This window comes from Polypterus senegalus, chromosome 1, assembly GCF_016835505.1.
Source record: "Polypterus senegalus isolate Bchr_013 chromosome 1, ASM1683550v1, whole genome shotgun sequence".
NCBI lineage: Eukaryota > Metazoa > Chordata > Cladistia > Polypteriformes > Polypteridae > Polypterus > Polypterus senegalus.
Window position 1 is genome coordinate 115,729,372 of NC_053154.1, and position 14,548 is coordinate 115,743,919.

General features: G+C 40.2%; 1 protein-coding gene across 2 annotated transcripts in view; it reads left to right on the forward strand.

Moving 5' to 3' along the window:
• The first annotated feature begins 3,141 nt into the window (after positions 1-3,141).
• Positions 3,142-14,548, forward strand: part of nmd3 (NMD3 ribosome export adaptor) — a 49,405-nt gene continuing 37,998 nt past the window's right edge. Inside the window, exons 1-4 of one of the 2 annotated variants that reach the window (XM_039756678.1) lie at positions 3,142-3,235; positions 3,572-3,625; positions 4,845-4,979; positions 12,068-12,164. In XM_039756678.1, coding sequence (XP_039612612.1) covers positions 3,585-3,625; positions 4,845-4,979; positions 12,068-12,164 — 273 coding nt within the window. In that variant the 5' untranslated portion in view covers positions 3,142-3,235; positions 3,572-3,584. Of the gene's footprint in view, positions 3,249-3,571; positions 3,626-4,844; positions 4,980-12,067; positions 12,165-14,548 lie in introns of both variants that reach the window. The other variant, XM_039756687.1, reaches the window with a different exon arrangement.

Sequence of the window (14,548 nt, forward strand, 5' to 3'; positions counted from 1 at the left end):
TGCATTGATTATTTGGAAAAGTGGATGACACCCTGCATTGATTTATAGTGCTTTCGTTGGATGTTTTTAAATAAAGTGAAAGTCAGTAGGTTTGATGATCTGTTGCATGTGTACAGTATGAGAGTGAAAAGGGCATTGTTGTAGACGATGTTCAGTTGTTTGAGGAAGCAGAGCCTGGGGACTCGGAGGTGGGCTCCCCCATCTCTGGGACTGAGGTCACCGAGGTGGTCAAAAAACTCCTTGGTGGCAGGGCCCTGGGAGTGGATGAGATACGCCCAGAGTTCCTCAAGACTCTGGATGCTGTAGGACTGTCTTGGTTGACATGCCTCTGCAACATTGCATGGACATCGGGGACAGTGCCTCTGGATTGGCAGACCTGGGTGGTGGTCAGGGGGACCGGAAGGTGTGTTCCAACTACAGAAGGATGACACTCCTCTGCCTCTCTCGAAAAGTCTATTCGGGGGCCCTGGAGAAGAGGGTCCATCGGATACTTGAACCTCGGATTTAGGAGAAACAGTGTGGTTTTATCCTGGTTGTGGAACAGTGGACCAGCTCTACACCCTTAGCAGGGTCCTGGAGGGTGCATGGGAGTTTGCCCAACCAGTCTACATGTGTTTTGTGGACTTGGAAAAGGTGTTCGACCGTATCCCTCGGGGAATCCTGTGGGGGGTGCCCTGGGAGTATTGGGTACCAGACCCCCTAATAAGGGCTGTTCGGTCCCTGTACAACCGGTGTCAGAGCTTGGTCCGCATTGACAGCAGTAAGTTGAACCCATTTCCAGTGAGAGTTGGACTCCGCCAGGGCTGCCCTTTGTCACCGATTCTGTTCATAACTTTTATGGACAGAATTTCTATGCGCATCCAGGGTGTTGATGGGGTCCGGTTTGGTGGACTCAGGATTGGGTCACTGCTTTTTGCAGATGATGTTGTCCTGTTTGCTTCATCAGGCCGTGATCTTCGGCTCTCTCTGGAACGGTTCGCAGCTGAGTGTGAAGCGCCTGGGATGGGAATCAGCACCTCCAAATCCGAGACCATGGTCCTCAGCTGGAAAAGGGTGGAGTGCCCTCTCAGGGTTGGGAGTGAGATCCTGCCCCAAGTGGAGGAGTTCAAGTATCTCGGGGTCTTGTTCACGAGTGAGGGTAGAATGGAGTGTGAGATCGACAGGTGGGTCGGTGCAGTGTCCGCAGTGATGCGGGCTCTGCATCGGTCTGTCGTGGTGAAAAAGGAGCTGAGCCGTAAGGCAAAGCTCTCAATTTACCAGTCGATCTACGTTCCTACCCTCACCTATGATCATGAGCTATGGGTAGTGACCGAAAGAACGAGATTGCGAATACAAGCGGCTGAAATGAGTTTCCTCTGCAGGGTGTCTGGGCTTTCCATTAAAGATAGGGTGAGAAGCTCAGTCATCCGGGAGGAGCTCAGAGTAGAGATGCTGCTCCTCTGCATCAAGAGGAGTCAGATGAGGTGGCTCGGGCATCTGATCAGGATGCCTCCTGGACGTCTCCCTGGTGAGGTGTTCCGGGCATGTCCAACCGAGAGGAGGCCCCGGGGAAGACCCAGGACATGCTGGAAGGACTATGTCTCCTGGCTGGCCTGGGAACGCCTCGGGACTCCCCCGGAAGAGCTAGAAGAAGTGGCCAGGGAGAGGGAAGTCTGGGCATCTCTGCTCAAGCTGCTGCCCCCCGCAACCTGATCTGGGATAAGCAGAAGAGGATGGATGGATGGATGGATGGCTGGCGTTCGCCTTTGTCCTCCTTTATGACCTTCGGTGTCCTCCTTTGAGTTCGAAGGTATCTGGTAACCCTAACTCTCCTATGTCCATTATATGTGACTTTATTTTTTATAAGTGCACAGCCATGCGTTTTTGAAAAAGCCAACATTGAGACCTGGGTTTGCATCCCGGATCCTCCCTGTGTGGATTTTGTACATTTTCCCTGTGTTTGCGTGGATCACCCAAACCCATTCTCCTAAAAGACTGCTCCGGTTTTCTCCCACGGTCCAAAACATGCAGGTTAGGCGGACTCACTATACTAAATAGTTCATAATGTTTGGTAGGTGTGTGCGCGTTTGTCCTGCGATGGCCTCGCGCGCTGTGCTAGCTGGAACAGCCTATGGCACCCCCTCCTCCAACCGCAACCCAGTTTAGGACTAAGCGGGTTAATACATGACTAAGAATTGCCCACTTGCACGTCATCGTTACATTCGCAATGCAAATCAACGATCAACGCTTTTTAAGTAAAAAAAATTCAAATATTGTACTCAATGAGTTACACTGATGTAGGGTGACCAGACGTCCTCCAAAAGGAGGACATGTCCACTTTTTTAACATGGTTTCCTTCGTCCTCCAGGAATTCCAAAAATTCATTAAAATATCCTCCTTTCACAGAATCACGAACAGAGTTGACCGTTTTTGACTAATTACTACCGAGAATGAGCAGCTTTCGGCCATTCTCCATTCATCCGCGTCACTGCGTGACATTAAGTTACGTTATCAATAATTGTAACATCAAGTAGCGGCAACACTGTTTTACATTCTATTTCCGTCCGACGGCGCAACGGACAGCGGTTAGCGGTTGATTGGATTTGGAAAATATATTTGGTAATTTTGTTCCTCCTTTTTGACTGTCGGTGTCCTCCTTTATAGCCGAACTCATGTGGTCACCCTAACTTATGGTACATCCGATTGCTGACTAATAGCCGGGTAACACAGTGTACATGTGTATACTTAAATACCTAAATACTTACATGTAAGCTAATACAAAATGTGAAAAATAATGAGTTGTTGAATTTGTATTGCGATCAGAGGGAATCCTCCCCGGAGTTTATGTATACGCCAGAGTCTAATTCTAAAAGTACATTAAAACAATCAATTATCTTAAAACGAGTATTTCGAAAGAATCGATTGATTCAAAAAAGGTTAACCGAAATGCGTGTCGACACTACCGATCACTACATTGGATAGCTCGCTTTTGTCCTATCGGAAATTCTCTCACGTCAAGCGCCAAAAAATAAGAAACCTAATATTAAGGCAGTTACGATATAAAGCTAAAAATAATGTTCATATTATAGTTAGAAAGAAAGCAATCTGAAACGGCACAGAGCCATAATAAAGAGTGGATTTATATGTTGAGAGAATCAGGCGCACTGTAGACAGCAAGTTCAAAAGGCCCAGAGGTCCTTTTACTGTTCGCCGAATGACGTCATTATTCTGTCAGTAAAGTTCTGCAGCAACGTGGGTAAGTGTAACGTGTACGTGGAATATTAGAACATTTTATAATTTATTTATTTTTTTCTGTTTTATCTCTTTATAAGTAAGCGATTTTGGAAAGCTAGCAGAATACATTTATTTTTTCTTAAACAACTTTAAGTGTAGTTACCCCGCAAACTGCGTTTAAGTAAAGCTTTAATTCGTTTGAAACCAAAAATTGAAATATGAATTTCCATTGTTACATTGGAAATTATTAAAAATCATTATGCTTCAAACTTTTCTGCTATTATACGGTTGATTTATCATGATTTTTGTTACTGTCAAGACTGACATGTAGACTTTTAATTTTTTCTCATTTGAACAGTGATATCTAAGAAATGGAGTACATACCTGCCTCTGCAAGCAGTCAGGGGAAGATGTAAGTTTTTAAGATTTTGATGTAGTACTAGGATGTTGTACCGTGTTAGGCATTATGAGTGTAGTGAAAAGTCAAGCAAAATAACACCTTTTATTGGCTAACTAAAACATTTACAATATGCAAGCTGCCTGAAGAAGGGCCCAGAGTTGCCTCGAAAGCTTGCATATTGTGATCTTTTTAGTTAGCCAATAAAAGGTGTCATTTTGTTTTAGTTTTAACTAAGATTTTGATGTCAATTTTAAAAAAAGTCATTCGGAATATCTTAATAACTTGATCATTTGGAATGGCAAAAAACTTGTAGAAGATGATGTAATGTCTGCGTAGGATGTGCACTGAAAGTATATCCACTCCAGTTATTGTGGATTTTAAAGAAGCTGGAAGTGTGTGACGTTGAAGGGTTGTAACCAGCACTGGCAAGGGAGTAACGGAGACACCACATAGAAGAGTAGCAAGTAGTTCGTCCCTTAAAGTGACTGCATATTTATTGATTCTAGCAGGCCTAAACCAGCTGTTTTGTGCCCCCGGAAATAACTCCTAAACAAACAAGGAAACAAAAAATGCACCTGCACAGCTGGGCAAGCTGCGACACAATCTCGCTTATGCTATTGTGTGGTGATCGCCTTCAGTCTCCCAGACACAGTTGCGGATGCCTATTAGTGTTTCTATTTTGTTGCACTTAACTACTCAAACCCACTTCAACACACAATCATGTAGCCACTCTTGAAGACAACACCCACATCGAACATGTAGACTACTCTCCGAGCTCACTGACTTTCCTCCATCCCTGTTGACTGCTACTTGTAAATAAGAGCTCAGTCTACCAACTGCTTCAGTATCAGTAGGTATTGGTTGAAACGAAAATGCATTGAAAGGAATCCACATACATAGTTTAAGTATTAACCAAATTAATGGTGACTTATGAAGATAAAAAGAAACCGTACAGTAAGAAGAAATTGTCCTGTGCTAAACAACTGGGAAACCTCACAAAGTTGGTAAACCGCTTAAAATTGCATTGTAAGTAGTTCTTGTATGTTTTATGTGGACATTCAAGACAATTTGAATGTTGAATTTCTGTTCTTTTTATTTGAAATATTTTCTTAATATTTTTGTTTAAAATTGATTTGATGCTAGCGTGAGTGAACTTCCATTTTATTTGGACAGATGTGTTGTGTTTGTTAGTTGCAAATACAGTAAAGTTTTTATTTTATTTAACCATTAGACTATGCTGTGAATGTGGGACGCCCATTCCCCCTAATCCAGCAAGTATGTGTGTTGCCTGCTTAAGAACACAAGTTGACATTACAGAGGGGATTCCTAAGCAGGTATCTGTTCATTTTTGCAAGCAATGTGAAAGGTATGAAAAATTCCTTTTCTAAATATTTAACTTTACTATTTTTATATAATATTGTACTGTATGTTCACGTCATGCCATTATCATACTGTATGTTTTCCCAAAAATATAGTATCAGGTATTTTTACTTTTTTATAGTACTATATATTAAACAGTAATTTTTGTAACATAGTTTAAGTATTGTAGCTTCAGTACAGAATAGTAAACATTTTTGCAATGACTTTTGAATGTTTAATAGATACTATATAGTGTGGGTGGACATTGTGACAAAATAAGTTTCTATAAACATATTGTGGTCCAGTTACCAGGAAACCCAGTATGGTTTCAATCAAGAGAGCCACTGCATAGGTTCATCATAAAAAGTTAAGTGGGGAAATTTCAGTTACGTGGATTTTTTGATTTTTCTACTGCCACTACAGTGCACCTAAAAAGTTTTGACTGAGTTAATGACTTTAATGGGTACTTCGTGGTCATTTGCTATGTGGTTGATTATGGGTGAAATAAAGTGGGTAATGTTGACAGTTTTGGTTGGAAGGCTATTGTGCCCATGGATGAATTAAAAAGTTGGCTAACATAGCTAGTAAGTCTTCTAGTAAGTGTCTGTTATAATGAAGTACAACACAAGTGTATACTGCAGTATAGATATGATGCACAAATAAGGTTGGAAGGTGTGTGTATTTTTTTCTCCTCTCTTACTGATGCACACATTTTATTATGCTGTTTATATTTTTGTTTCATCACTTAAAACTTTGGGGTATTGAGGTGTGTGTGTGTTAACCCAAAAGGTGTTGAAGCGTAGATGCATTTTTCACTATTAGTCATGTCTGCCAACCTAAAAATTACTTGTGCCATGCTGTAACATCACTGAGCAGCATGATTTAATGAGAACACGGTGACAAGTCTCTCTGAAAAACAAGGGATTGTGTATCGAAAAGCGGAAGAAAGTACAAACCGGATTCCAAAAAAGTTGGGACACTAAACAAATTGTGAATAAAAACTGAATGCAATGATGTGGAGATGGCAAATGTCAATATTTTATTTGTAATAGAACGTAGATGACATATCAAACGTTTAATCCGAGTAAATGTATCATTTCAAAGGAAAAATATGTTAATTCAAAATTTCACGGTGCCAACAAATCCCAAAAAAGTTGGGACAAGTATCAATAAGAGGCTGGAAAAAGTAAATTTGAGCATAACGAAGAGCTGGAAGACCAATAAACACTAATTAGGTCAATTGGCAACATGATTGGGTATAAAAAGAGCTTCTCAGAGTGGCAGTGTCTCTCAGAAGCCAAGATGGGTAGAGGATCACCAATTCCCACAATGTTGCGCAGAAAGATAGTGGAGCAATATCAGAAAGGTGTTACCCAGCGAAAAATTGCAAAGACTTTGCATCTATCATCATCAACTGTGCATAACATCATCCGAAGATTCAGAGAATCTGGAACAATCTCTGTGCGTAAGGGTCAAGGCCGTAAAACCATACTGGATGCCCGTGATCTCTAAACTCCCTAAATGACACTGCACCACAAACAGGACTGCTACTGTAAAGGAAATCACAGAATGGGCTCAGGAATACTTCCAGAAACCATTGTCAGTGAACACAATCCACCGTGCCATCCGCCGTTGCCAGCTGAAACTCTACAGTGCAAAGAAGAAGCCATTTCTAAGCAAGATCCACAAGCTCAGGCGTTTCACTGGGCCAGGGATCATTTAAAATGGAGTGTGGCAAAATGGAAGACTGTTCTGTGGTCAGGCGAGTCACGATTGAAGTTCTTTTGGAAATCTGGGGCGCCATGTCATCCGGACCAAAGAGGACAAGGACAACCCAAGTTGTTATCAGCGCTCAGTTCAGAAGCCTGCATCTCTGATGGTATGGGGTTGCATGAGTGCGTGTGGCATGGGCAGCTTGCATGTCTGGAAAGGCACCATCAATGCAGAAAAATATATTCAGGTTCTAGAACAACATATGCTCCCATCCAGACGTCATCTCTTTCAGGGAAGACCCTGCATTTTTCAACAAGATAATGCCAGACCACATTCTGCATCAATCACAACATCATGGCTGCGTAGGAGAAGGATCCGGGTACTGAAATGGCCAGTCTGCAGTCCAGATCTTTCACCTATAGAGAACATTTGGCGCATCATAAAGAGGAAGGTGCGACAAAGAAGGCCCAAGACGATTGAACAGTTAGAGGCCTGTATTAGACAAGAATGGGTGGGGGATTCCTATTTCTAAACTTGAGAAACTGGTCTCCTCGGTCCCCAGACGTCTGTTGAGTGTTGTAAGAAGAAGGGGAGATGCCACACAGTGGTGAAAATGGCCTTGTCCCAACTTTTTTGGGATTTGTTGAAATTCTGAATCAACATATTTTTCCCTTAAAATGATACATTTTCTCAGTTTAAACTTTTGTTCCGTGATTTATGTTCTATTCTGAATAAAATATTAGAAGTTGACACCTCCACATCATTGCATTCAGTTTTTATTCACGATTTGTATAGTGTCCCAACTTTTTTGGAATCCGGTTTGTAAAATAATGAAACTGTGGATTCATCAAGGAAACTAGACACATTTAACCCAAACCATTGAAGGGCCAGCTATTTTTTTTTATGATCCATCCTTAATTAAGCTCTTCAGTTGTTTTGTGGTTCTTTCTATCAGTGTGAAATTGTTAGTAGAATTTTCCAAAAGTCTTTTGTGAAAAAAAATTGTTGATTTGCAGTTAGGTGTTCTAAGCCCTTCCCAAGACTCTGGGACACACTTTTATTAGGGTCATACCTCTGGTTCCTATTAAACAACTGCCCACACTTAAGTATTGTGATGACCATTGTGTCCATTTCAATGGTTTCTACATTATGTAAGTTTTCAAGCTCTATGATGTTTCAGATAAGAATTTTAGAATTAAATGAGTATATTTCATTTTGTTGTTTGTCCTTGCAATATTTCCTAATACCGTAGATACTCGCCTATTAGTCGACCTCGCAGATAAGTCGAGTGTATTGTTTAAGCCAAAAATTATGAAATTTGGTATGACCCGCGTATAAGTCGAGAGTAAAACTTGACAGCCTATCAAATTCTTTGAATTTCATAATTATACCCAATGTACCTGGGCCCAGACTTTCAACATTTTAATCTTTGAAGAATTTTAGTAAGCCAAAATTAAAACTCCAAAAACATTTTTATTCATTTACTTACAGTTAGAATATTTCAATTAAATTCGTATCCAAGTCCCTTGCGTATAATAAAGTGGCCCTAAGTGTCTTCTTCAAATCCTTCAAAGTCTGACTCTTCGTCATCAGAATGTCCGAATAAAACGTGAAAGTTGTCAGCATAAACATCATTCTCTTCGCTGTCGCCGATTGTTGAATCATCTGCTGCAGATTCTTTGTCTTCATAGATGGCATCATCTTTTGATCCATCCATAGCATTACTGATGCCGCATTTCAAGAACGACTTTTTGATCATTTCTGGTGGAATTGAGTCCCAAGCTTCCTTTACCCATTTAGCTACTAAATCAATATCTGGTTTCTTCAAATTCCCTCCTTTTGTTAATTTTACTTCTCCAGAACACATCCACTGCTGCCACATGCTGCGTACTCTGTCCTTAAATGGCTTGTTCAAACAAACATCTAATGGCTGGAGCATCGATGTCAATCCACCGGGAATAATCGATAACGTAGTAGCCATTTTCCTGGCTTCATCCTTCACATCCTCTGATGTATGAGCATGGAACATGTCCCACACCAAAAGTGACGGGCGTTTACTTTGCCCCTTCCTGATCGCCTAGCCCACACATCTTGAAGCCACAATTTCGTTCCAGCCTCATCCATCCAGCCTTTGGGGTGTACACGAACAGTAATACCTGCAGGAAATTTTATGTTCTTTGGGAACGACTTCCTCTTGAATATTATCGTTGGGTGTAGCTTTGTACCATCTGCCAAGCAAGAGAGGACAACGGTGAAATGGGTTTTTTCATGGCCCGTTGAATTAATAAGTATGGTCTTCTCACCTGCTACAGTTCGATTCCCCGGCATATCACATGTCATTGGTGTTTCATCCATGTTACCATTGTTACTGAGGTCAAAGTCATGCCTTTTTCTTTGCTTGATAATAAATTTATGAAAGGAACTGACCTTTTCTTCTAGATCTTTTGGCAGCTTCTGCGCGATTTTTGTTCGCTGACGAAGACACAGCCCATATCTGTTCATAAACCGCGTACACCAGCCAGCTGATGCTTGAAATTTCAACAAAGGCTTGCCATCGATCGTTAAATACTTTCCTTCTTTTGCCAATTGAAGTGCCCGTAACTGAATGCTCGAATGAGTCACAACGTATCCATTTTGCCTGCATTTCACAATCCAGTCATTCAAGTTCTTTTCCAGTCCACTGAAAGGCGAAAGTCTAAAATGCAATGCTTCCTTAGATTTTGGCATTGCTTGTAGAGAAGACTTATTTTTTTTCTCCAATCTCTTACAAGTTTTTCGCTAACGCAAAACTCTCTACCAGCCACACAATTATTGGTTTCCTCAGCACGCTGAATAACTTTCAGTTTGAATGATGCAGGATACGGTTCTCTTGTCTTCTTTTCAGAATTCATGATCGTACCGGTAAGAAGTTTAACTTCATATATTGATCTATTTTACTAATAAACTGCAATTAAATATACATAGGCTAATAATGCAGAGCATGTGGGGTCTCCAAGCTTCTTCCAGAAACAATTCAATGCAAATTTAATAAAGAGCTGCAAAACGTTGTGCCACATGAATGTTGAGTAGATTGTAATAAATCCATCCATTCATCCATCCATTTTCCAACCCACTGAACCCGAGCCCAGGGTTACGGGGTTCTGCTGCAGCCAATCCCAGCCAACACAGGGCACAAGGCAAGAACCAATCCTGGGCAGGGCGCCAACCCACCACAGGACACACACAAACACAAGCACACACTAGGGCCAATTTAGAATCGCCAATCCACCTAAGCTGCATGTCTTTGGACAGTGGGAGGATGTTGTTGATTATTTTTCGGACAATAAGGCGCACTTAAAATCCTTTAATTTTATCAAAAATCGACAGTTCGCCTTGTAATCCGGTGCGCCTCATGTATTCTAGTTGTGCTTACTGACCTCGAACCGATTTTATGTGGTACACGGTGCTCAAAAATATGTCAGAATGTTTTAGAATGACTTTGGTAAGCTATGAAGCTGCACCACTTGATGGATTGTTGGAGCATTACGGCTACTGTAGTCAGGAAGTTTACGTCAGGAGACCGGATGGCTTTTTCCACAAATCTATGTCCCTGTTGATCTGCGACTCCATGCGCGCCCATCTCACCGATACTGTCAAAATCCAAGTGAAGCAAACTAATTCAGAGCTTGCCATCATTCCGGGTGGATTAACCAAAGAACTCCAACAGTTAGATATCGGTGTCAACAGGTCGTTCAAAGTTCAATTGCGAGCTGCGTGGGAGCATTGGATGACGGAAGGCGAACACACATTTACCAAGACAGGAAGGCAACGCCAGGCGAGTTACGAGTTACGCCACTATCTGCCAATGGATCATGGATGCCTGGGCTAAGGTATCAGTCTTAAGTATCGTTGAGCTTTCACGGAGGGCGGAATCGTCACCAAACAACTAAGTAACAGCAATGAGACTGACTCGGATAATGATGAGAGAGATCCGGGCATGCTTGATGCTGAAATCGCCCAACTGTTTACCTCAGACACTGAGGATGAAGAATTTGATAGATTTGTGGAAGAGGAATGAACTGATAAAGTGAGTGTATTGTTCTGTATTTTATGTTACAACTGAGCAATGTTGAGAGTTATTGTGAATGAGTTGAATAAAGTTTGACTTATCTGTTTTGTTTCACTGAATGCGCTTTATAATCCGATGCGCCTTATGTATGAAAGTAGACCCATTCATTGATCTTGCGCTTTAAAATCTGGTGCACCTTATGGTCCGAAATACTGTATGTTTCCGGTTACCGCCATCTACTGGCAGCTAATGGTATGTTTGTTATCCACAACCTGCAAAAGCTAATGCTCAAATTCAAGTACGGTATTTCACAGTTTAAAGAATTATTTAATGTAATTAGTGTTGCCCCGTGGATAAGTCGACTGTTTTTGAATGAATTTTAAGGCATACATTTTTCGACTTGTACGTGAGTATCTACGGTATTTTTGTTTTCTTTTTCTAAAATGATTACATTTCAAGAACCCATGAAAATGTCATTGTACTGTCAGTCAGTCATTGTCCAATCTGCTATATCCTAGCACAGGGTCACAGGAGTCTTCTGGAGCCAATCCCAGCCAACACAGGGTGCAAGGCAGGAACAAATCCCGGGCAGGGCACCAGCCCACCGCAGCATTGTATTGTGTTGTACCATTAAACTAATTTAATACAGACAATTAATTTTTTATCTGTGTCAGAACTATGAAATTTGTGGTAGTGAAATACTGAATGTGTCCCATCAGTAGAGAGTTAACCAAGGGCTGTATCTGAGGAAATGCTGTAAAGGCAACATGTTTTGACTGTACTTATGTTTTAGCGCACTGGAGTCTCTAGTACTCTGGTGTACTAGTCCAATGAACGATCTGGAGTAAAAAAATTTTTTTTTTTCCCCATATTTTTTTCTTCATGTAATCAGTGTATGAAGATGGTATTAAACTGCTGATAAAACAATTACTACTTAACTCCCACATTTAAATTTCTAATTTTTCTTGCAGCTGTAAATATTTAGGGAAACAGAGGGTGTGAGACATAAAAAAATGAAAAATAAATACTTGTACTAGAGGCTTTAAGCACATTTCAACTTTTACTTCTTATCAATATTTTGCATTCTTACTTGAGTGATAGATAATTTTAAGGTCTGTTATTGTAATTACCAAATTACATTATTTAAATTTAAGAACTTTTATAGATGCTGAAATACTATATTATGTGAAATAAATAATTGTTTTATGATTTACCTCTTTAAAATATTTTATCCATACAATTTATTGGTCAGTGGTTGTTGTTGCAGCTCACATAAGTAGCAAAAGTATAATAAGTTTTTGTTTTCCTTATTGATAGTTGTTTGTTTGTTTTAGATATTTGCAGCCTCCAGCTACCTGGGTACAATGTGCTTTAGAATCAAGAGAACTTCTTGCTCTTTGTTTGAAAAAGTTAAAAGCGCCTATAAGTAAGGTACTGTTTTTTTTTTTTTTTTTTTTTGAGCCTTTTAAAAGAACACAGATAGAAAAAGGACTATAGCACTTTGAATATACTGTATGTAAATCGGCATCTTTAACACTAGAATTACCAGAGCCTACGAAAAAACTCGTAGATCCGTCCCACCTTAAATCGCTTCTTAAATCTGTCCTCAACTCTACTCCAGGGTCTTTTGTCCTGTTAATGTGAAGATTAAGAGCAGCAAGCAGTCGGCTATTCCATCCCCCACCGTCGCAGAACATGCACAAACTTCTCCCAGCTCATGCCTTGATTGATTATCTGGGAGTGAAGTGGAGTTTTAGAGTGTAAATAATAGATTGTTTTTGGAACATACTTACAGTATTAAATGTGTGTTCCGTTTCTACAGCAATCTGTATAAACACATTGTTAAAACAGAAAGTTTTTCATATTTTAGTAATAAATGTTACAAAATGTAGGCATAAACTATAGAATATACGAAGTCTGATTTCTAAAGATCAAATAAGCACTTTCACAAAAGGTTCAATCATGATACAACATCTCCTGTGAGGAGCGGTAAGATATTCTGTCACAGCATTCCTGCCGTGCCCGCGGCACGTGAGTTCGATTCCCAGGTAAGGAGAAAGAGGTTTTTTTTTTTTTTTTTTTTAACCTCAAACAGACATAAAATTTATAAATCAGTATGCACTGTCAACTAATGAGATTGTTATATTTTCATGTGGGATGCTCCTTTTAAAATATTTTTTAACAACTGAGACTGTAATTAACATGAACAAGTGTCCTTATAACTGTTATTTTTAAGATCCATAACACACAGACAGACAGAGCACTGCGTAATAGAGAGACAGACAGGCAGAGAAGTCACTAAATAAACAGGGAAGGCACATGTACTGAAAGAAAAAAAAGGATCAACATGTGCATTGTTCCAGCCGCACTGAATAAGCTCACGCGCTCTAACCCCTCCCCCTCTCCCCCGATCTGACTCTAAGTTACGCTTGCGCTGTCAGATCAGAAGAGGCACGTGACGCAAACAGACAGGCAAAAGGGGGTGTTTAGACTGGGGGAGTTAGAGCGTACAATAACCGTCTTTCCTACATTACGATGTGTGTACCTGTTGCAATGCGCACAATATTCTATATGTTGTGGTTTTATTACATTGAAAAGGGCACTTGACACTGACAGACACAGTGTACTTTCCTGGGGAAGCGGCTGTCTTGGAACAGAAGCTTGACGATGTTGCATCCTCCTTTTTTGAGTTTTATTTTCTCAATGACGATCATGCTCTAACCCCCTGCCCGCCTATTTTTCATTTAGTAGTGCTTTCTTTGTCTGTCTATTATACTATGAACTCCATCAATCTATATAGTAATAACAGTAATTTTATTATTATATAGCAGCTTCCCTCTCTGCCTATCATATAATGCCTTTCCTGCCTATCTATCTATATAACTATTCCCTTAGCTGTTTTTGATATATCTATTATACAGTACTTTCCCTGTTTATTTAGTGACTTCTCTGCCTGTTTGTCTGTCTCTCTATTACGCAGTGCTCTGTCTGTCTGTGTGTTATGGATCTTAAAAATAACAGTTATAAGGACACTTGTTCATGTTAATTGCGTCTCAGTTGTTAAAAATATTTTAAAAGGAGCATCCCACATGGAAATATAACGATATCATTAACTGACAGTGCATACCGATTTTATAAATTTTATGTCTGTTTGAGGTTAAAAAGAAAAAAATAACAGTTTCTCCCCAACGTGGAATCGAATTCAGGTCTCGGAGGCACGGTAGATGTGCTATGACAGCAAATCTTACCACTACACCACGGGAGTTATTGTGTCAGTCTTGAATCTTTTGTGAATTTGGGTTTGGAAATCAACCCTCACATATTCTATAGTTTATGCTTATATTTTGTAACATTTATTACTAAAATATGTAAAAGTTTCTATTTTAACAATGTGTTTACACAGATTACTGTAGAAACGGAACACACATGAAATGCGTGTGTTCCAAATAAGGATCTATTATTTCCACTCTAAAACTCCACTTCACTCCCAGATAATCAATCAAGGCATGAGCTGGGAGAAGTTCGTGCATGTTCTGCGACGGTGGGGGATGGAATAGCCAACTGCTTGCTGCTCTTCATCTCAACATTAACAAGACAAAAGATGCTGGGAGAGGTGCGGACGGATTTAAGTAGCGATTTAAGGTGGGACGGATCTGCAAGTTTTTTCGTAGGCTCTGGTAATTCTAGTGTTAAGAAGTTGACGTGACATAAATGAATAAAGTTACATTTTATGATATGGTCAACAATTAAAATTTATAACTTACTGTACATTTTCTTGCAGCTAACTTTGGGAACAGATTGAACCTTTCAATTGT